Here is a 25,017-nt window from a genome sequence, read left to right as displayed (position 1 = left end):
AGTTGATTTTTGGTGAGGATGATCTCTATGATTAGAAGATCATCCTCCCCAAAAATCAGCCCATTCCGAAATGTTTAGCCCCATGTTTACACGTTGAAAAATCGTGGACCGTCTATTTTTTGTAAATTAATTTTGATGGGGTTAGAAGTTTTGGAATGAGCTGATTTTTGGTGAGGATGATCTCCTCACCATAGAGATCATCCTCACCAAAAATCAGCTCATTCCAAAACTTCTAACCCCATCAAAAATGATTTACAAAAAATGGACGGTCCACGATTTTTCAACTTGTAAACATGGGGCTAAACATTTCGGAATGGGCTGATTTTTGGGGAGGATGATCTTCTAATCATAGAGATCATCCTCACCAAAAATCAGCCCATTCCAAAACTTCTAACCCATGTAGGACAAAACACGTTTGGTAAAGCATAAAGTGTAGGGTGTTGAACATTTCCCTATTTAAAATTACCTTCCATTATCCTGCAGAAGCCAGAATCTAAAAGATGATCCAGGATTCGAAGTGCTTCCCACTTCTGCAGAGATAGCAGAAAGCAGAAACTGAGAATGTATAACAGAATGCAAAAGATGATCCAGGATTGGAAGCGCTTCTGACTTCTGTAAATAACAGAAAGCAGAAACTGAGAATGTTACCAAACGGTTGGTTGACGAAAATACAACCAACACATCCATCCATCCATCCATAACACAAAATATTAAAAGCATAGAAAGTGAAAGATAACAAAAACTGATAACATGTCATATATCACCAAAAACCAATTATCTCATCAAGTCATACCCACACCCTAAACACCTCCAAACAAAACTCAAATCATTTACTCTCCACTCCTTCCATTCCCTACTTCTACACTCACAAGTCAAGGCTGCCATTCCTCAGAAGTTCTGTCTTTCATCTTCAGTCTTCACCCACACACAGATATTTACACACCAACTCTTATTTAACTATCACATATATGATGATTTCTAAACCAAACAGATCTACATAAGAAGCGAGTGCATGTAAACCCAGCACTTGCTGTCCCAAGGTTATATTTACATTTTAAAGTCAGAAAAGAAATCAACCTAAAACCCAAAGTGCCACTATACCAATTTGAATCAAGCCGAGCTCCCTTTTTACAATCTCCCAACAAGAAATCTGTGAGTGCATACCTTCGCTGGAGACCCCCCAATGAGAATCACCTTGTTATGTATGGTTATATCTGCTTATTCATCTTTGGCCGAACGAACAGATGATGAAAATTTTTCTTAATTGACAAAATAGGTAGCGACTTCAGTGTCTGCACCATTCAGTTAATTGAAACCTCCACTAGGGTCTGAAATATTACCCCTGCTTTATAACTTTGCTTACATTGGATCATCTTTTGAGAGATGACATTGTGTCTCCAACCACGTCAGACCTCAAAGATGGGAAATTACAGCAACCATTCACTGAAGAATTATAAGTCGTGCTGCTGAGAGTGGGAACAGTTGAAAGCCTCCTCTATTCTTTTACCATGTCATAATTTCTCTGATTTCATTGCATAGGAAAGAAAAAAACCTACAAATAAGTGAAACAGCTAATAATATTAGATAAAAGATTCAAAGAATTAGTGGTTAAAGAAATAACTCCCTTTCTACCAAATTGAACCTCTAAATGTAAAACGATTAGACAGGTGGAAAGAAGTATCGATTAAAGAAAATGAATACTCGCAATATTCTATAGAGAACCATTACTCAAAGTAATATATAGATGAAATGACTTGCTGTATATCAAATTCAAAATTGCCAAAATAACAATAGGAATAGTAGGCCTACAAATAAAGTTAAAAATCTGGTGGCATTCCCAATATTAGTGGAAGGCCTCACATTTCTCCAGTTAAATTCTTCAATTTTCAGAGTCAGAATTTTAGGTTAAAGAACAAAGCATCAACCAAATTAGAATAATTTCATGTTCGATGTACATTTAGAACTCTAAATGACCCACATGTCATTGGTTCTTTTGGTTGGCAAGAGTCATAATTGAGCACAACAAAATAGAAATTGGACATATCATTCTACATTTAGAACTCCCGAATTCTTGAGCTATCCAGTACGTGACTGTGATAAGATTATACTGAATTTAAAGTACTGTCTGTCAGCAGTGAAGCATTTGGAACCAAATTTGGCAAAAGAATGTCCAATATGTGTTATACTTATAAGGCTAATTTACCAAAACATGCACCAAAAATGGAAAAATTACCTAAACAGTGCACTATTCAAATTAATTCCAAAAATAGTAATTTAACATCTTCGGAAATAAGTTTTTTTACCAAAACGGTAAGAAATAAAATGAATAGTATTTTTTACAATTTCCGTACCTAAAATACTTTTTTTTAACTTTATATTGAAACTACATTTATACTGTTAGAAATATCGGTATTTTATATATGTGTCATAAGAGCATACATGTAATTTCATTTGTTCTTTAGTTTTACATACCACGGTTCATAGTGAGAGTCAAGTTCGACTCCTCCCACTTTATACATTCTTTTCTTCTTCTCTAGACCCTAATCTGATATTCTACATTGTTACAGAGCTTCTCTTATGTTAGATTTTGGTTCTCTGTCCTATTCTTCCGCATTTTTTTTCTTCTTTTCTTTTATAGTATAAAGTTTATAAACCAGATTTTTCTAATATTATTTGTACCTGAGATCCTCAGTGGTTAAAATCCTCTATTTATAAGATTTTGTCTTTGTAGTTGGATAATATCCCTAATGTGATCATAGAACAAGGGATTTTCGTCAATATTAGTAATTGGTTGTGGTATGATGTGGTGGTTAGATTTTAAAATGTGTTTTTGGCCTTCAAGGTCAATATTAGTAATTGGTTGAGAGCCTTCTCTACTCATATGAGGAAATAACCTTAGTTGAATCCACCCTCAACAGAAGCAACCTCATTGTTTGATCCCATTCTTCACTTCGCTCACCATCACCTTGCACACACATTGGTACATTACTTGGAACAAGGAGGAAAGTCTACGGTGTGAAGCTCAAGAAGAGAAAGTCGATGATGAAAGTGAAGCTCAAAGACATCAAGAACTCAAGCATGGATTAAAGGATCTTTAGAGTTGAGTCAAGTCCTTGCGAATGTTTTTTTTTTTTTTTTCTTTTTTCAATCTAAAGGTTCTTGGTTCCTAGTCAAAACTAAACTCTTGATAGAGTTGAGGACTCTACTCAAGAGAACAAGATTGTAGATTCCATTTGAACAAAATCCACAAGTTTGAGAAATAATGTTTCTTTCTCAAACCTATAGGTTTAGATGAACCATAAACCTATCTTAGATAGTGAAGTCCAAGACCCTAGAGAAGGGTACTTGGTAGTGGATGTAAGCAAGTTGTCGAACCACTATACATCTTGTCTCTCTTTTATATTTATGCTTAGATCTAATTTGCAATGAATGTACTTGAATAATGAGGAATGCCTTGACATGAATGACATGCTTGAATTTGTATAACTTTAAGTACATTTGTTGTTCTAACATAATCTTGAGACCTTGAATTGTTTCTCTTGTTTGTTGTTATGCCTCTATTAATTTACACTTAGATGAATGTCATGTATGACATGTTGAGCATGCTTGTATGCTTTAATTGAATGCCTTGAATGAATGTCATGTATGACATGTTGAGCATGCTTGTATGCTTTAATTGAATGCCTTGAATGAATGTCATGTATGACACGTTGAGCATCCTTAGAATCTAAGTGAACATCACTTGCATTACAAACTAGAGACTTACAACTTTCGGGAATCGATGAATGAACCTACGTGATCTCATAGTTAAATTAAAACACTTAAGAGAATTTTGATAATTGGAAGAAATTTTTTATTATCCTAATCACCTCCCCTCTAGTACTAGACACTGTACAAAGTATTCAATTTCACTCTTCAGTTGCGAAAATTACTTCGTTTAGAGTGTTGATTGCATTAACTGCTATGTCTAACTAGCTCTTGTATCAGTTAGATGTTAAAAATGTCTTCCTACATGATGATTTACATGAGTCGGTGTATATGGAACAACCTCTTGGGTTCGTTGCTTAGGGGAAGACTGGGAAAGTGTGTAAGCTTTAGAAAACACTCTATGGTTTGAAACAATCTTCATGGGCATGATTTGGTAAGTTCAATGATGCGGTTCTTGCATTTGGGATGATGAAGTGTTAGACATATCATTCAGTTTTCCATCAAAAAATTGAAAAGGAGTATGTGTTGCTAATAGTCTATGCTGAGGACATTGTATTTACTGGTAGTGATGCTAATGGGATATAGAGATTTGAAGTCTTATCTACAATAACAATTTCATACCAAGGACTTGCGAAAATTGAGGTATCTCCTTAGTATTAAGGTGGCTCGTTCAAGTCGTGGTATTAGTCTCTTTCAAAGAAAGTATGTACTAGATTTGTTAGAAGAAACAGGATTACTTGGGTTCAAACAAGTGAGTAACCCCATGGATCAGAAGTTGAAATTTACAGTTGAATAGGGAGATGTGTTTGATGATCCCAGTAGATGCAAGAGGTTATTTGGAAAGTTGAATTACCTTACCATCACAAGACCAGACATCTCACATGTTAGCATTGTGAGTCAATTTATAGAAGCACCTAGGATGTCACACGGGGTAGTTGTTCAGCGTATTATGAGATACCTAAAGGGATTTCCAGAACGTGATTTGTTGTACAAGCCTAATGATCATACTCAGATTGAGAGATGTATAGATGTAGATTGGGTTAGTTCTCTCTTGGACAGGAGGTGTACCACAGGTTATAGTACCTTCATAGAAGGTAATCTTGTATTATGAAAAAGCAAGAAGCAAACAATGGTGGCCAGGTCGAGTGTACAGAGCCATGTCTCATATTTCCTGTGAACTTTGGTTGGGACATTTTCTCCAGGAGTTTGGTTTCACAGTAGAGACACCTATGAGTCTTTTATATGATAACCAGGCAGCCATGTATATATCTTCCAATCCGATGTTTCCAAGCAGACGAAACATACTGAGGTGGACTGTCATTTTGTTTGTGAAAAGCTTATGAGAGGTGAAATTGCCACAACGTATATCAAGTCTGGATATCAACTTACTGATCTGTTTACTAAGTCATTGGGAAGTGATAGGGTTACATTTTTGTGTAAAAAGTTGGGATTATATGATATATATTCTCCGGCTTGAGGGAGAGTGTTAGATATATCGGCATTATCTATATATATATATATATATATGTATGTGTGTGTTTCATAAGGGCATATGTGTAATTTCATTTGTTTTTTAATTTTATATATACCACGGTTCATAGTGAGAGAGTCAAGTTCGACTCCTCCCACTTTTTCCATTCTTTTCTTCTTCTCTTCTTCTCTTCTTCTCTTCTTCTCTTCTTCTCTAAACCCTAATCCAATTTTCTATAATACCCCTCCTATCTTTATTATATAAAAGAGTTTGGTTTTGATAAATGTGAAGGGTAAAAATGGTAAAAAGGTAAAAGAATGAGAAAAAGGCATTTTTGGTATGAAAAATGTAGAAATTACTATTCATTTTATTTTTTACCTTTTCAGTAAAAAAAAACTTATTTCCAAAAACGGTAAATTACTATTTTCGGAATTAATTTGAATAGTACACAGTTTTGGGAATTTTTCAATTTTCGTGCTCCGTTTTGGTAATTTGCTCTACTTTTAATGTGAACAATTCAATTAGTGACAACTTAATCGAATATGAAAATCTAAATATGTCATTTCCAGTGTGAGATGAGAGGCAAAGTGTAATACACATGGTATAAGGGTGTACCAGTTTAAGAAACATTAAGAACCAGAGCCCGCCTTCTGAACCCATACTTGCCTCTGCAGGTGCATTAGAGTGATACTCAAGACTATAAAAACAGAAAATAGAAGGCGATTAATACAGAAAAGTTATATATATTACTGCACCTCATGGGGACTGTAGCCAGTGGCACCTCCTCTTTTGGAAGGCTTTCCCTCACTTAAATTCAGGGAGCCACCATGATCCTTAACTCCTTCTGTTGGTCCACGACGACCAACATGTCTAAGGGTACCTAAATAAAATGTATACACATGTGAGCATAGTAACCAAGTTGGAGATCGGGAATAAGTCGGTAAGAGGAAATATCAAAAAATTCTGTAACATCCGAAACAGTCAAGTTAGGTTTAGGACTATGTAATTGTTTCTACTAAGTGGTCATGTTATATTATTAAATACCATATTGAACTCAAATCTCATATTGATTTCACCCATGCACGCACAACAAGTAACCACAGGTCCACAATATGGTCAAGTTTTATATTCTTCAAAATATAAAAGTGATAACAATCACAAGTCCAAGTTAGGATCCATCAACTGGTCAAAATCAATGTCATCCTCATTTGCATCATTATAAATCTTATGATTTATTGGTAAAATGGACACCATCATCTCCATCAAGGTCATGTTCTCTTACTAGTGCATCAATGTCATATTTATTTTTTCCTAATTTAATCGCAAAGTTTGTGATTTAATCGTGAAGTTCGTAAAAGTTGTGCGTTAATAAAATGTCATAATTAAGTTGTGATTAAATCAGTGAACAAAAAAGTCACAATTTAATAGCAAATTTTTCAATAAGTCGGAGACTTTGGTGACTATGCATGTGAGTTGAAGAACATAAACCACAAGAATCATGTTAAATATGACACGTATAATCAATGTGGATTTTGATAGCCAAAAAACTAACCATTCTCTAAAGAAAAGAAACTCCTGCGCCCGCTCCCAAGGGTTTTCACTTCCCCGTGCATGTGGTCATGCACATTTTCAGTAATGGTCATGCATTCCAAAGAATCTGACAGCTGTGTAGCAGAAGTAGAGGAAGATGACAAGGACTCCTCGCGTGCATGCGATCCATCTGAACGACGAAGAGACCAAACACCACAATCAGGTCTATCCTTATTTCTAGTGTGTTTTCCTTGCTTCTCACTACTGATAGAACCAAAAGCATGCAGATCACTCCCAATAACCTTATCCTCTAGAGGTTTTCTTGAATCACAATCCATACTGCATGCAACCTGGGAAACACTTGAAAGATGATTCTTCAAAACCGAACGCACATTGGTGGACCGAGGTGGTTGCTTTCCCTTCTCTAAATTCAAGCTCTGGCTTTGCTGCTCAGACAGAATCCCTATAGATTGACTCTGACGTGCTTCCTTGTTTGAAATTATGCTCCTTATCATCCTTCCACTCGCCTCACGCCGCTGGTTCTGTTTGAAAGAGGTTGATGAACCTGTGTTTCTCACTGTAGATGTTACACTCTGCTGTTCTGAAACACACCCACACACCTGTGCAATGCATTGTGAAAAGTAGTTGATAAGACATTTGCACTTGTAAATGACATTTTTTCAAATGCAGACAAGTTACATTCAGAATGAGCAAGAAACAATCCCTGTCAATATATAACAAGATCATAACAAATTTAAAGAATTTTTTTTAGCCTGAAAATGGGAAATGGAAGAAGAATATGAAATAAAAGCTTACCTGAGATATCTCTCGCTCTTTCCCTTTCAGAAGCAGGATTTTCTTCTTTCCAGAATCAACAGCCAAAGAAGATCCTGAAATAGTGCGTCAGTGCCTGGAACTGCTTATTCATTAAATACATATAGCATAGATAATAATTATCTATTGCAAGGTAGGGGGGGGGGGGGGGGGGGGGGGGGAGGGGAAGACGGGTTGGAACCTAAAATGAAGTATGTATGACCCGTAGAGTTGAGAAAAAAAATCATTTACTCTTTAACTTTTCCAGGCCCACCACAGCCCAATGAGCATGGCCACATGCATGATAGTGTTTATACCCAGCAGATGTTTTAGTCAAATAGGAGATTCTGAATTTTGTCTTTTCCTTTCTTAAAAACATTTTTATAAGTATAATGTATTCAGAGAATTAGAAAAGAGTGCAGTTCACACACTCAATCCACGAGGACAAAATGACATACAAAGGGAAAAAATAAAACCAGAAGAGGGACAATCTAAATAACCAAGGAAAAAAAGGGAGAACTACATTTTAGAAAAAAAGACCTATTTCTCCTAGTTAATGTTCTCAATTTTTAAACAAAGGGAATAGGATGAATTGAGTTTGTGTTCTAAAAAGGGGTGCTCTCAATTGTGTTGCCAGAGCACAGTGAATTGAGATCAAGAGCAACACAGATAAAGAGACCAATGCACACCCAAAAGACTTGATCTTCTCAAAAGACCGCAGTTCACCATGCTCCACCCTTGAGAAAGGGTTAGATGGGAGCATGTAAAATGTGCAATTAATCTTTTGGTCAAACACATGTCATGTCTATACAAAAGAGATACATTTCAGCTCTTACGAGCTGGCCAGATGTGATCCAACGATTATTTCTCTAAGATAAATAGAAACAATTTAATAGTAATAACGAAGCGTAATAAATAAATAAATAATTAAAGCATGGTAAGAGCAATAAATGAAAAATGGCAATAAAAAGTCAAGCATGTGAAGGAATTGCGAAGAATTTTAACAGGGCTTAAGATGTCACTTAATAAGAAACTGGACCAAATTAACTTTACGAGTTTACTAATTTAAATTCATTTATTTTAATTGACTACTTTTTTGATACCTAGTTATCAATACAATTTCTTATTTTGAGGTGAAATGCCTGGAAAAATAAAAAACCGTGGTTGGGAAAGTCATAGTAGCAAAAGCAAGGGGGGAGAGGCTTCGAAGAACTCCAAAAATAGGAGGTGATGGTGAGATTTGAAAGGCCATGGTATGTAAAGAAATGCTTGTAACATTTTGCAAATAGTGGATTGGCTCTCTAGATCCCAAGGATATCATCACCAATTTTGGACAATGAATCTCGTCAACAAATCCAAGGTCACCCAACTTCTTTCTTTCCCTTTTCTCAAATTTGTTTTATATTGCAGGATTTCCCCACACCCTTTTGAGATGGGACTAGTCCCTTCTCTAAACTTCTCCTAGTTTATGTGTATTTTTGTGGATTCATGTGCACATGTGTGCATGTTTGGTGCATTACAAGTCTGAGAAACATGATTGTTGGGAGCAAATCTTGAGTAATCGAAAAAATGTGCAAAACAGTTTCCCAATGGATTGGTTAGTATTGATGGCCATTAGATACCCTGAAGCAATAATTTTTTCATAGTTATATAATCCATAAGAAGGGAGAGAGATTGAGGATAATGTCGTCCATAGTATTAGAGTTGGGTGGTTGAAATCAAGCGCATTTCGAGAATGCCATCTAATCGACACACATCGACCAAACTTTGGGAGGAAAACCTACAATGCAATGTGTGCATGCTTTTTTTTTCATCAATAAGTTGGGGTTAGATAATTTTAATAAGAGAGGGGTGCAACACAAAAGAGTAACTAAGGTACACATGCTCGGTGGAAAATTTTGGTGTTGCCACCTGGTAAGCCTGTTTTAAATGAGATCAGTAACTATCAGCCAGGGAGAATTGAATCCAGGTCAATAGTATCATCACTCAAAGATTTTACCAACTAAGCTAACTGGCACCTACATAATGTGTGCATGCTATTTAACCTATGGCAACAACACCCGAGGAAAACCAGACAATTCTATGACCCTCCCCATAGCAAGCTTGCTATTAGAAACTCGGTGCCACAACTTACAATGAAAAGAAGCCTCTACCTCTTCAATGCTACAACACAGGCATAAGGACATTTTTCTTGTATTTGGAGAAGACCTCCTATCACTTGTGATTTAGCTCTACCATTCATGAGTGTAAGAAAACAGAAAGAGCCACCTCTGAGTATCTCCAAGCCATCAATTTTAGCTAGCACACCGAAGTTGAACTCCATAAATTCCGTATTCGTCAGACTTATTTTCCTTGGAACCCAAAGCATTCCTCTAGAGTTCTAGTTGTGAATTTATTATTTTATAGTACAACGAACTTCTCTTCTAGAGGTAGGATTATTAGGAGATATGACTTTACCCCCTTTTTAGTCTCCTCAACTAACACTTTCTCATCTATAAATACATAATCAAAAGGACTCCTTGAAATGACTATTTACTTCTTTTTATATGTAAAGGGAAAAAAACCAGTGTGGATTCAAGGCATTCTCAGTCAGTATTGTAAAATAGCATATGTTGTGTGCATATATGGTCATATCACACAATTATTATTTTTCTAAATAGAGAAAATAAGAAAATAGAAAAACGAAAAAATAGGATAATATGCAATTATTACAATAACTCCAGAAAAATATTTTTACAACTTTTCATTACAATTTACTATATTTTCATGCTAAACAAGAACAATTATTTGAGAAAGCCTAAACTGAAAATTTTGTTACAAAAAAACAAAAAACAAAAATGGAATATTTTATTAATTAAACGTTGATTTATGAACATATATATACAAATATACAATGACTCATCAAAGAAAAATATAAGTAGTGAATGTAGCATAGAGTAGTGAATGTAGCTTATTAGAAGTAATGAATGTAGCTTTGTGTGGAAATTTAAGTTAGAAATAAGCTTAAATGAGAGTACTAAAAGTGAAATTCAGTTAGAATGTTATAGGATTTGTTGGGGGGAGGGGGAGGGGACATTTATTGCAGAAGGTTAAGAAGCAATATTTTTAGCTTCAAAGGTAAACAATTTGATGAGCATAAGCAGTTGGCAGCATAATGACCAAGGCTCATAAAATCGCATGTATTGCATTTGAAACTATGCTCCTAGTGCAAACTTATGGTCAACGGGAACTTCATTTGTCTCACCACCACTTGTTCTTAGACTAGCCACCGATACCTCATATACGTCCTTTATGATGTCAATGTATTCATTTGAAAATCCTTTCTTTCCCAAGACCTGCCCAGTTAACTCTTTAGTAACTCTTGTCATCTGTTTTGGGCACATGTTATTGGACCCAAGCCCAAATATAGGAAAGATATGTCACATTGGCAGCAAGTGTAAATTTTCTCCATGTCCTATCATGAATGTTCAATCATTTCATATATCTATCTATGAAAGGATCACCCGAAGGAAATTAAATTTGAGGTTCCTCACAACTCAGAAGAAGGTTACAGAAATCACCTTAGTTGAGAAACTTGAACATGGAAAAAGCTCATTCTCATGAAAAAATTATGAATAACACAAGGACCAAAAACTAAAATCAAAATTCACAAACTTGAATGTGTGAAAGACAATCAGTACTCCATGCAAAACTTACTTACATCAATTGGATTCAATTTCAAATCAGGCTTATGTAATGTAACTAAAGAAAGTTTGTGAAAATGTTAGTGAATGATTCAGAAATCAATTTCCATGCCATACCACTTCCATCTTCTATTGTTTCTGTTGCAGATGTGGCAGCTACAGAGGCAGATCTATCTGAAATCTGTTGATCCATTCGTCCTGGTACTAAAATGTACGTTGATTTCTCTTTGGTACGTGCATTCCTTGCACTGTCCCTTAAAACATACTGTGACCAAACAAGGAAAATGAGTAAGAACCAGCCTTATTCCACCGCCTTACCTTATCTTGATCAAGGACAAAGGTGAACACAACTAAGAGTTGAGGGAAGATCAATCAAAGCAACTGAAAGGGATTTAGCATTTCGTTACAGCTAGGAACTCACATAAAGTGTAGAAAAATCATGGATGAGAAAGGAAAAGTTCAGAAGAATATGGATGGATGATACTAAAAGAACAAAAAACCTGAAAAGATTATATAAATGAATTGCCAAAGTTGTTCTCTTATCTAGATTTTTAGACTACAAGAATGCATGATGACTTGATCTACAATAGAAAATTTCAATTCAAAAATTAAGCTTGATACTCATAATAAAATAAGTTTGCATGCTCCAAGAAAAGCCTATCAGTGAGAAGATGTAGCTACCCTTTACACCAATTCCAAAAGTACTGATTATCATAAACTAGACCAAGTGGTATGCACCAATTGTATGGTTCTCTCCCTACTCAGAAAAGCTAGTTCGTATTAATTGAAATCTTAAAAACAGACAAATATCGTAACAAGTTAATACAATAATAATTGACCAAAAAAATATATATTAACAGCAATGTGGTCAAAAGCATTAGGAGACAAGGGTTCTTTAGGCAAAATAACACCTACATGAAGCCTAAATGACAAGAACATTAGATAAACAATAATAAAGCACATAGGCATATAATGCCGAACTCTGCCTATGTATTGTTTCCTTTACGCTACTACATAGGTTGACCCACCCCTAATGACATAACAGTCATGCCCAATGGAAATTATCCATCATATATCAGAATCTTCTTATGGATCTATTGCTCTTGAGAGCACGAAAAGCCTTCTCATGCTAGGAGTAGTTCCCTCCACGACACATTGAAACCAAGAAGAGCAAAGATTATTGGAAGAGTCTAGGCAACACAAATGGCAAGTTGCACATTGGTGGATTATTGGACCCAAGGAGAGGATTGTAGGCAAGTGGAAACACTAACACAAGTGTTGCCATCTATATAAATGTCTGATATCCTAAACATCATGCAACATTCTCTAGATTTAAAATATACTCAACAACTTCAATTCCTCTCGAAGAATTAGAGTATAATTTTATGGTCTTGAGAAGAAACTCACGGAAATGTAACTTCTTAAGTTTGTCTACTTTGCAAGATTTATCTGGTCTATTTTCTTCTTCCTTAAATAATTTTATGGTTTTACCAATTAAACCCAAGGGCAAACTAGTTTCAAACATCCCCAAGATTCTATTGCCCAAAATGAGGAAAAAAAGATACTAGCAACTAAATCAGAATTTTCATTAAGAATGTCCATAGTCAACATTATTCTTAGCACAAATATGACATCCAAGATTAGACCTTACACAGCTAACAATCTTTTGGCTTGGCTACATAGCTAAAGTTACCAAGAGGTTGCTGCAAAAGTTTCCAAAGAACCTCACAAACATTTGTCAATATAACATTATACTTCATATATAAAAAAAATTATGTGGCCTTTCACAGATTACAAACACCAATGACTCTTACCAATGGGCAAATAGCTATAGTTAGATTTAGCCGTGTGTCAATGTCCCTGTCGTATCTTAATGACTTTATCCAGACCTTTAAATTATGAGGAGACACATAGAGAGGAGTATACATTAAACAAACAAGGATTAGAATTCAAATGAAATAATGATATTGGATTTTCCACTACTTGGAGAACAAGTGAATCACCAAAAAAGTATTTTTTTGATAACCAATTACCAAACAAGTATGCTTGAAAGCTTCTAGTTTTTTTTTGTGCAAGTCATTCACAATCCTACTGTTTCAAATCATACTAAATAGCTTTTATGATAATTTCCAGGCGCAATAATGCATTGAAAAAAGATATAATAAACGTGGAACTAACACTTTTGAAAAGTCACAATCAAATAAAATACTCTTAACACCTAGGTGGGACAAAAACTCCTAGTGAGTAGTGACCAGAAAACCCGGCTTGAATAGTAACTTTCAAAAGTTACCATGACACTCGCTCTCACTCCCGGGCATCCACAAAATCCTGCCAACTCTCAATATATGATTTTGTGAATTTCTTGCATAAGAGTTTATAATTATGAAATACACAGAGGCGCAACAATTTAAAGCAACTGGCCAGAACAATGCTTTAACCACATGGATGTGTATGATACCTCAATTTAATGCAATTACAAAAATAGTCATTAAACAATTCCAACACCACCCCTCCCAGTCCCCCACCACCAAATTCAAAATTAGTGGTTTCCCTTATTTTAATATTTGGCCAAAAAACAAAAAAATAAATAAAAATAAAAATAAAAAATAGATTGATTAAACTTGAGATTCCAGGGAATCCATTAAATATCGATCACACCGCCAGGAAATTCACGGCATATGAACCCAATATAAGAATGAAGCAATCAACAACTTTAGAATACTAACTTCAGGAAGAAGGGAAGCATTGACATCCAAGTCAAGAAGTTTATCTAGTTTTTCTGGAAGACAAGTACTAGGAAGAAACAAATATACCGTTGAGGTGGATGCCCTTCTCTTCCCAAGACCCCGTTTAGTGGAAGCTGATCTTGAATTGCCAAACGAAGCCCCCACAGCTCTTCTACTAAGTTTCCCGTTAGATGATGGCCTCTGTCATAATCATATACTAAAATTCAGCAAATGCTTTCCATGAGTTAAAGGAATATGACATGATTTAAAAGAGAAATGGTCATAATGGAAGCAATGGAAGTAATGGAGTCTTTTCTTTTATACAGTGAGCGAGTTAGTGGTTAGTAGGTGTAAGCAAGTTATGAACCCAGGTCGTGGTATCAAACATGGTTTAAAATATCGTATCGATTGAATGTTTCAGTTAATGAAAAGACCAATACGGTATCGGCTGATACATTCAATACAAATCGATACATAGCCGACACACTCCCACAACATTCAATGTTTTGAGGCACAGTTATGACTTATTGCCATTAACCATGTGAAGGATCAAGATATTTCTTGCTCTCCTAGTTCCAAAATATGCTCAGATAAAACATCAAATGATCTTAGCCTGAAACAATTTGTGCATAAGGGCACAGTACAATGTAAAAATAAGGACGCAATTAAGTTCACCCTCTATGGCAATGGACTATTACTAAACTTTTTGAGCATTTTGACATTAGTAAAGTTCCAACCCAGCAGGCACAAGGAGCCTTAAAATGGAAACAAAATATTGCATGAGGGATTATACAGCTTACTAGGTTATACTAATGACATTCTGTATAAGTGAATGCTTCTTCAAAATGGTCATAGGTTGAATGTTTTTATTTCATTGCCATATTTTATTAAAGGATACATATTGAAAAAGATAATAACCAACATTGATAAGTAGAACTCCTCAAGAAAGTGATATTAGTATCTTTAATATTGAGAAATAAGACAAACTAGGCCATTTAAATTATAATCTTGAAGAAAACATTATGCATAAGACAGAATGCAACCATGGGAGTATTGCCATCTTTGGAACTTCATACAACCATTGATTAAGAAATAAACAACATATATTCAATGACTCAGTGATCTTACCTTTGCTATTAGTGTCATCATGTTTAGCATTAGACTTGCGAATTATGAAACATTTTGCAACAAACAACACTCTATGTTATCATACATAAACACTCTAATTTCATTACCTCTAAAACTACATGTATAAATACATTATTATATATACAAATATGCTGTGGTGTTTAGAATAATTCAAGTTATCTTCAAAAATGTATGGAGCATGACTAAGACTTTGTGATTTAGTTGACATTACGCCCTTTAATAATCACAGTTTTCATCTACAGTTTATTAAGGAGTTGGTCTAGAGAATCCAGTTATATATATATAGGGGGCGGTTCAGCAGCCCTAAAGTTTGCCAAACATTTTTCAAAACATGGGTTAGAAGCTTTGGAATGAGCTGATTTTTTGTGAGGAACAATGTTTGGCAAACTTTAGGGCTGCTGAACCATATATATATATATATATATATATATATGTAGAGAGAGAGAGAGAGAGAGAACAAATTTACCTGAGAGCCACCCTTTGCAGCTCTTTTCTGACGAATAAAATCCATTAAGGGTGTAATTATGGGAGTCTCTCTTGCAGAACCTGGAGAACCAACGGAAGAAAATATTACGTCAATAAACCCTATCATATTAGTAATTCTTAAATTTGAAGCTGCTTTATTTTTTCTTATAATATCGTTGGTTTGATAAACATATGTGTGCGTAAAGGTTCCAAAAGTGCAAAGACTAACCTATTCGTTCTGCTTCTCTTTTTTCCAATTGTATCTCTGCACTAGGAAGATTCTCAACAGGTTTTGCAAGAAATTCGAGGAACTCGAGATAATCGGGATCTAGTTAATCATCAAAAACTGTTTGTGATTAAAACAGAAAACAGCTAACATATATGAGTAATCATGCACACTGGGACTAGATAAAAGCATAGACTTCCAATAAACAGATAAACATATGCATCAGTAATACCTTTAAATATGGTACCTTCACGACCATCGCTTTTGGACCACATTTTTGGAACACGCTGTGAAGGAGCATATTCTACCCTAGTCTTAAATTGAGCACCTAACAACAAAAACGATAACAATGTTGTTCAAATGTATCAGTAATTTTTTTGATAAGTATACAAATGTATCAGTATTTCGAACCATCAATCTTTACAATTGCTTTTACACAATAAATGAGAATCCCAGTCAATTTCAAAGGGCAAGGTTTAATAACAGCCATTATAACATTCTGAGTTACAACCTGTTGTGTTACCTATGTAACTAACATGTTTTCAAAGTACTAAATTTTTATTTTTTTATTTTTTGACAGGTAAAATTGTATTAATAAGGAAAAGGAGGGAGGTTGAGAAGACCATCCCACAAACAATACAAGCACTCAAAAACTACACCAATGATAAATTACTAACCCAATCCCATCTAACTAACAAGTCTAAGAAGAAAACCCCTTTGAAATATTCAAAGACTTTTCCCCAAAAGAACAAAATACCTTTAATTGAATACGACTATTTCTCTCCTTTAATTGAATGATCAACTCCTCTAAATACTACTCCTTTCCTTCAAAAATAGGACTATTTCTCTCCTTTCAAAACGTGACCCCCCAATGGAGCCAAGAGTGAACCAGTGCCCTTTTGTGCCAAGAAAATGCCCAACAATGCCAAACAACAAGAGACAATGTGAGCCACCTCAGAATGAATAAGGATGTGATTCGTCGTCTCCCCACTCTTCTTCCATAGATAACAAAATTTGGGTGCAATATATCCTCCCCTAATGATTTGATTTAAGGTAGGGCTCCTCCCCAAAGCAATCAACCACAAGAAGAACGACATTTTGGAAGGACCTTCAAGCCTCAAATAACCAACACATGGAAAGAAAAGAGGGAAGGGTGGATCAAAGAGTGATAGACTGATCTCAGAGATAATACCCCATTCCTCGAACCCTCCCAAAGCATACAGTCTTCTATTCCCTCACCAATCTAAGCCAAATCGATTTATCTAATCAATCTATCAACCTCTTCCACCTCCTAATCGTTGAAAGATCTCTTAAACCTGAAATCCAAAGCAATCACACTATTCTCTTTAACCATAATGGACAAGATAGGAAGACCTTTCTCCCTATATAGTTCAAAATGACCAGAAAATTGCTCTTTTGAAGGCATCTTCCCATAAGCGGACCCTATTTCCATTACCCACTTTAAACCTCACTTTCTTCTAGAAGCAGGGAAGAATCTTTACCTTTCCACACTCCACGCCCATATGACCCACCTTCAACCCCACTCTCCAACCCATTATCTTGCAATCCAAATTTGCCCACCATGACCTTCCTCCACAGACTACCTTCCCTCAACCGCAAATCTCCAAAGTTACTTGCCTAAAAGAGTTTTATTCATCCAACACACCTTCCTGAAGCAAAAACCACCATGATTCTTTGGATAGCAAATATGATGTCATCCAACCATATGGAACTTTATTTTCCCCTCCTTATCACTCTTAAGAAAGTCTCGAAATAGTTTACCAAGCTTCATTTCCATACTATGAGGAATGGAGAACAAAGAAATGTAATAGTTTGGGATACTTGACAAAGTACTCTTTACAAGTGTCAATTTTCATTCCTTAGATAAAGGTAATAATACTAAATTTCAACATATTTCCATGAAATCATAGTAAATTAAAATATACCAAAATATTTTCATTTCCACAAGGCTCGACACGAAATTTAACCAATGGTTTACCTTTTGGATATATTTCACTGGAAATCAATATCCATTTCACAAAATATTTCGATGAATAATAAATTTTGATTGAAAAATCAAAATTCAAATATGAAAATAAAATGCAAGATTTCGATGGAAAATTTCAATGAAAAGTAAATTTAGACTAACATATTCTGCTATGAAAAAAAATTCTAAAATGAGTGATAAAATTTATTTATTTATTTAAAAAAAGGGAAAACACTAGCCTCAACCCATAGTTGAGGCTTCAAACTGACGGTTGAGTTGCTAGGGATTCCTAAGAAAATTGTATCCCTATGAAAACCTTAACTAATCCCTCTTGTGTTTAACCTCTTATACTAACGTCTATTTGATGAAAAGCCTCAACCCAGAAAATCCTAAAAAAATAACAAAAATAAATAAATTACAAGCATAAAGGACTTGTAAATTATTCTAAATATTTATTCATTAGAAGAAACAAATTATAATTTGAATATTATCTTATTACAATTTTTCTAAGCATGTGAACACGTTCAAAAAAATACACACACGTAATTGTCCATGTTCTGCTTACTTTATTATTTAATTAGTAATTTGTTCATAAGCATTAAAAATAAATATAATAATGTGATAATTTTATATTTGATAGTTTGTTTATTTAAGCAATGATTTTAACATGAAGGTGTATGTAGATAGTATAACATAATTATTCTCCTTTTGATGTAAAATATTATTGTTTTTGGTTGTTGAGCTCTTGATACCAACCTCAATGCAAAGTAAAACACTATTGATTTTTATTTTTCACACTTCATATGGTGTTTACTAATGCAAGTGTTTTCATGTCAATTTTATCACCTCTTGCAATTTCAATAAAAACTTCTTCTATATTTCCCTCATTTCTGCAACATTCCATTATCTCCATGAAAACTAGATTTACTTTTACACTGATTGGAATATTTCCATTTCCAGATTAACCAAAATAGACACCAAAACCAAAATGTAATACCTAGGATGAAATATACCAAAATATCAAATTTACTTCTACACTAGTCAAATAGATACCAAAATCGAAATTTAATACCATGCATGAAATATACCAAAATCTTTTCATTTTCAAGAGGACCAACACCAAAATTTAATCAACAGTATATTTTTTGTACATATTTCAGTGGAATCCACTATTCATTTCGCGAAAGATTTTGGTGAATAGTGTATGTCAATCGAAATATAATTAAATTTTAGGTATACAAATATTAGATTTTCGTGGAAATATTTGGATCAATAATCTTCGGCCAAAATATTCTGTTTTGAAAAAATCTAAAAACATTTATAAAATTAACATCAATAATAAAAATAATAAACTTTTTGAATAAAGGAAATGTAAAATACACATAATAATGGTAATAATACTTAATTTTAATGCACAAAATATCCATTCATTAGTATGATTTAATTATAATTACTTAGGTAACTCTATCATCTTATTTTGACATATTCCAACATATTTTTATGTTTATATAAGCATGCACACAACACAATCATCCATGTTTTAATTAGTTGGATATATTAGTAATTTATTCATATTAAACTACTAACGAAGGTGCCAACTTACTAAGTTTGTTAAAAGTCTAGGTGTGATACCCACCTACTAGTTAATAATCATTAACCATCTTGCTTATCAAAAGAAATGTAGTATTTAATAGCTTTTACATTTAAGCAAGTGTTTTAAATATTATGGCACATGTAGTTGATGTGACATTATTATTATTATTATTATTTTCATGTAAAAAATTATTTTTGTAAATGTCACTCTCTATTACTTGCAGTGCATGTCGGGCAGAACGTTGTTTAACTCCACATGGTTGTCATTGTATTTTAATGACTTAATGTGTTTTACGCTTGTTTTCTCAATTCTTGTAGTGTCGATGCAAGTTTCCTCAATATTTTCGTAATTTTCACAATATTCACATCACTTCCTTAAAAATTGTAATGATTTTCGTATTGATCAAAGTATTTCATTTCCAGACTAACCGAAATAGCACCGGAGTCCAAATTTAATACCTCTTTTTAATGGATAGCTAGTCTTGAACCAACTAAGCTATGGGTCTAAGCCCAAAAGAGGGAGGGGGGAGCAACACGATAATATCTCAGTTGTTATTAACCATCACCCCAATTATAATAAAGTAACCAAAATTTTAGGACAATTATTGAACATCATAATATTATTTTCTTTGTTTTTCAAAATGGAGCGTATGTAAATCATGGTTATATAAGATATTGCCATGATATTGAAAATATAGTAAGTATGCATGCCATTACCATCACAATGGGCAAGGTCCATGGTCCACCAGTATGGACCCATTATTTCCTTTTTCTAAACCGTGCTCAAATGCCAAACACGAGTTCTATCAGATATTTATGTTACATTAGTTGCATCTAGGGTAACAAAAATTTGGTAAAGCCTGCAAAAGAGATAATTACCTTTCTCATTAACAAACACGTGCCCATCAAAGAACTCGGCAAACTCAACAACATCCTCTGGCCTCTTGAAATCAATGTAGGCACGGGAATATCTATGATGCTTCTGGCTGCAAAAATCAAGTTAGAAAAATTCAAATTGTTGCTACGCTACCATTTGTCTAAACTCCTGTAGGGCCACCCATCAAGGAGAGTTGTCCAACCAAAAGTCAGCTCCTCTGGATGATCCTAATTCCTAACCACACAATGACACAATCAATTGTATTCTTTCTGGACTGACATAAGTATCAGGTTGGTACTTAAAAATATTTTCAGATTGCTGGAACCCTAATCGACTTCTCATTCATTAAATAGTTCTTAATACCTAAAAAGATATTATTACGAACTTATTTAAATTATAAAAAATAAAAAAATAAAAAGATTTATCACGATAGATAGAAACGAAAATTCTATAACAAAAAGGATATAAAGGAACTTGAAATTCAACTAAAATAATTAGAAAAAAAAAAAAAAAAACCTGTTCTTGCCAGGGAGAAACGAAATCCAGTTGTAAAGAGCAGAGAAGCGAGCATCAATTTGGTCCAACAGCGCAGACTGGTCGAACGCAGGAGGCAAGTGCCGCATCACTACTTTGGTTCGATCGAAAGGATCCTTCATGTGTGAAACCCCAAAAAATCGATTGGTTGTTCGATGAAGACGAAGACGAAAAACAGTAAAAATATGGGAGATTAGACGGTTTGGATTTCTAATCAACCACAAATTCTATCTCCTGATGAAATCACATCTTCTCTTACTCGTGATTTTAGGGAAATAATTTGGGATTTGGGTTTTCGTTTGATCCTTGGACATGCAGGAGGGGAGCTCAACAGTGGGTATATTTACTTGAGAAAGAGAAGAACACGAAAATTAAAATGAGGAAAATGTCACCGTCAAATGACGTGTGTTAGAGAATTTCAGATGAACGGTTAAGATGGAAAGAAAACGCAGGTTTTTTAAGAAATTCTATTTTAATAGAATCCCTAGGAATTTCTCTTTCATGTCAGCCGTACGTTTCATTGTCTTCGCCAAACGTCACTTGAATGTCACATAATTTTTGACGGTTTGAGGTTTCGATTCTCTCTCTATTGTCTTACGTCACATTCCTAAAAGAGAAATTATCAAAATAATTAATTATCAAAATGATAAATTATAGTAATTAATTCCGAAAATGATAAATTTATCACTTTGAAAATTAATTTTTTATTAAAATAATAAAAAATAAATATTTTATACTGAAAATATATGTTTTTGTTTTAAGTATGCATTTACAATTATAACCTTTACAGTAATTCAAAATCCTAGTAAATTTTTGTATTCACTCTCTTGTTCAATAATAAAAATAGGGAAAATCCTTGCTCGATAGAACTTCGTCTTCTCCGTCTCTCAAATCCAAGTAAATATTTGGATACACTCTTTTCTTCAACAATAAAAAGATAGGAAAACTCTTGCTTGACAGTATTTTGTCTTCTCCATCTCTCAAATCCCAGTAAATCTTTGAATTCACTCTCTTGCTCGACAGTAAAAAAAGAGGGAAACTATTGGTCGATTGCACTTCGTCTTTTCCAACTCTTTGTCTAAAATATCGTCGTCTCATTTTATTGTTTGAGAGAGTAAAACTCTTACTCTATTGACTATTGATCTCCTTTCTTAGGTAATTTTATTTTTCACATATTTAAATCTATATTTATTTGGCTACTAGTTCAACTTTATTATTTTTTTATTTAGGATTATTTTTGTATACATTGTGATTAATTAATAGTTCAACTAAATTTCATTTTGTTCATGGTTAATTTTATTTTTTTTACATATTTAAAATTTTTTTATTGATTAATAGTTCAATTAAATTTCTTATTATATTTTATTTTTTTATATTTTAACCTACATTTGTACTTGTTGACGACTCAACTAAATTCCTTCACATTGGTCTAGGCAATTGTTTTTATTTTTTTATTTTTTACATATTTAAACCAACAAAAATAAAATCATGAGATTTTGTTTTTAGGTTATTTTTTTATATATTGTGATTGATTAATAGTTCAACTAAATTCCATTTTTTAGGATTAATTTTGTTTTTTTAAATATTTAAAACATTTTTTATTAATTAATAACTCAATTAAATTTCTTATTATGTTTTATATTTTTTTATATTTTAACCTACATTTGTATTTGTTGACGACTCAACTAAATTCATTCATGTTGGTTTAGGCAATTATTTTTTACATATTTAAACTAACAAAATCATTAGATTTTGAGCTATATTGTAATTAATTAATAATTTAATTAAATTTCATTCTATTTTAGGGTTAATTATGATTTTTTTACATATTTAATTTATTTTTATTGATTAATAGCTCAATTAAATTCCTTTGTTCTTGTCGTTTAAGGAATTTTTTTACACATTTAATTTATTTATATTGATTAATAACTCAATGTATTTACGTCTTCATCTTCTGACATGAGATTAAAATGTGTATTTATACAATGTTAGAAGGATCTTTCTAACATTCAATTCATAAAAAAAAAATATTTATTCTATCAAAATGATTCAAGTGTACGTTTTCATACTATGAACTCATTATTACAAGAATTAACATTTGTCAATAAGTATTCATTTATACATTTGATTCTATGGACACTTGAATACAATGAAGAAACTCAATATCAGAAGACTCCTTTTGACATTGTATACAATACATTCTGATCTAATGTCAAAAAGATCATTTTGACATTTTAGAAAATAAATTATAATATAATATCAAAAAAGATTCTTCTGACACTATATTCAAGTGTCCATAGAACGAAATGTACAAAGAGAACCTTATTAAAATATATTGATCTTTTTATTGTATTAGAAGTATCCATATAAATCCTTTTGATATAAGTAATTTTTCTAATGAATGTCAAAATGATCATTCTAACATTGTATTCAAATGTCTATATAGGATCTGTAGACACCTCAATTTGAACGGACCACTACTCGAAAGGGCCCAAAAATACAGATTTTTCAAATAAATGGGCCAACGGGCCTCAAGGACTCAAGTCATTGAAAAGTGACATTTTGATCGAACCAAGGCCCCTAAGACTTCCTAATGGTTTGGGAGGCCCGCTAAGAGGACTCGGCTAACCCTCCGCTTTCCCAATATTCACCGCTCCGCTTTCAAAACCAAAAATGCCACATTTTCGATAAAGTTCATCAACGGGCCTAAAAAGCCCGATTTGCCAACACGTGGCATTTTGATTAATTCAATAATTTCAAAATCTAAAAAAAATGGATAAAACTAAAAATGTGAGACTTGGGACATCTATCACTTCCTCTACCTTCACCGCTCCGCTCCCGAATCTAATTACCCTAAGCCCACCTAAAGCCCACAAACCCTCAATACTCACAAATTACATTTCTCACCTCCTCCCTAACCTAAACTCAATCTCACATCACCTAAGATCTAAAACTAACCTACACCCTTAAAAATCCAATCCAAAACAAACCCTACCCAATCCAATAACCCAAAATCATTCCATAACCCAAGCCCAATACACTAAAAAGTTCACAAGCCTTTATCCATATCCAATTCACATCCAACCCATAATCCTAACCTACAAACCACAACCCACATCAACCAATCACTATTTTATCATCAAAAGGTGACACATGTCATCACCCCATCTCACCTCCCTCATCCAACTACCTATCCCATTAATTTTCTTTAAACCCCATCTACCCACACATCAACCCATCACATTTTCTCTCAAATCAAACACATTTATCCACACCCCTAACATATACCTCATCTAATCTACCCACATCAACCCATCACCTTTTCTCTAAAAAAATCTAATCTACCCACACCCCTAACATATACCTCCCCTAATCTACCCACATCAACCCATCACCTTTTCTCTAAAAAAATCTAATCTACCCACACCCCTAACATATACCTCCCCTAATCTACCCACATCAACCCATCACATTTTCTCTAAAAAAATCTAATTTACCCACACCCCTAACCTATACCTCCCCCTAATCTACCCTCATCATTCCCTATAAAACCCACATCTACAACCTAAACCTACACCCATCATCTCAAGTCAAACACTCAACCTCTCCCATCAACCCATCTCAACCCTTCATCTCCACCCATTTTGACACATGACATCATCTCCCACACCCTCCCAAAATATCATCAACCACCTTCTTACACAATCCTTCTTTTAATTAAAATCTCATCCATTTAACTCACTTCACCAATTAATTACTCTCTTACACAATCCTATCCTCTCAACCACTTTCATTTATTTTATTCCATCTAATACTCAACCCAAATGGGTTGAAAGATCCAACCCATTTGGGTTGTAAAACAACCCATTTACCCTTCTTACACAAATGCCCTTCAATCATCTCTAATTTACCCTCACCTTTCTCTTAAACCCCACACCATTCTACTACTTCTCTTCATTTTACCCCATTATATCCCTAAAATAACTCCTCAACATCTATAAATACCCTCATCCTCTTCCCAAAAAAGGTAAAAACTTTCACTACAAAAATTCTCCCCCCAACTCTCACTACCAACCACTATTATCAATTCTCTCTTATTAACTCTACACCAAGTCTCACACAAAAAAAGAACTCAAATCTCTATTCACCTCTCATCTACTATTCTACCTTCACAATAATCTTCTAAAAAAATATATACACTCTCTCTCATAGTTTACTAAGGATTCAAGAAGACATAAAAGAAGAAAGAAAGAAG

The 25,017-nt window shown here is 33.9% G+C and overlaps 1 protein-coding gene across 5 annotated transcripts; it reads right to left on the bottom strand.

The window, feature by feature from the left end:
* Nucleotides 1–733: 733 nt before the first annotated feature.
* Nucleotides 734–21,113, bottom strand: LOC147404649 (regulator of nonsense transcripts UPF3-like). Of its 5 annotated transcripts, none has more exons than XM_086440693.1 (12): nucleotides 20,745–21,113; nucleotides 20,231–20,337; nucleotides 16,004–16,099; nucleotides 15,775–15,873; nucleotides 15,547–15,626; nucleotides 14,019–14,132; nucleotides 11,323–11,470; nucleotides 7,526–7,599; nucleotides 6,732–7,329; nucleotides 5,935–6,059; nucleotides 5,795–5,847; nucleotides 734–1,552 (listed from the first exon to the last, which is right to left on the bottom strand). In XM_086440693.1, the coding sequence occupies exons 1-11, from the start codon at nucleotides 20,882–20,884 to the stop codon at nucleotides 5,809–5,811; spliced, it is 1,620 nt and encodes a 539-aa protein (XP_086296819.1). In that variant the 5' UTR covers nucleotides 20,885–21,113; the 3' UTR covers nucleotides 734–1,552; nucleotides 5,795–5,808. The 5 variants fall into 5 exon arrangements, with proteins under 5 accessions (XP_086296819.1, XP_086296820.1, XP_086296821.1 ...); XM_086440694.1 differs by having other exon boundaries at nucleotides 734–1,522; XM_086440695.1 differs by having other exon boundaries at nucleotides 16,019–16,099.
* Between the last annotated feature and the right edge of the window lie 3,904 nt (nucleotides 21,114–25,017).

This window comes from Akebia trifoliata, chromosome 4 (genome assembly GCF_017979445.1).
Source record: "Akebia trifoliata isolate Shusen 1 chromosome 4, ASM1797944v1, whole genome shotgun sequence".
In the NCBI taxonomy this organism is placed as follows: Eukaryota; Viridiplantae; Streptophyta; class Magnoliopsida; order Ranunculales; family Lardizabalaceae; genus Akebia; species Akebia trifoliata.
This window is presented reverse-complemented; position numbering and strand designations above follow the sequence as displayed.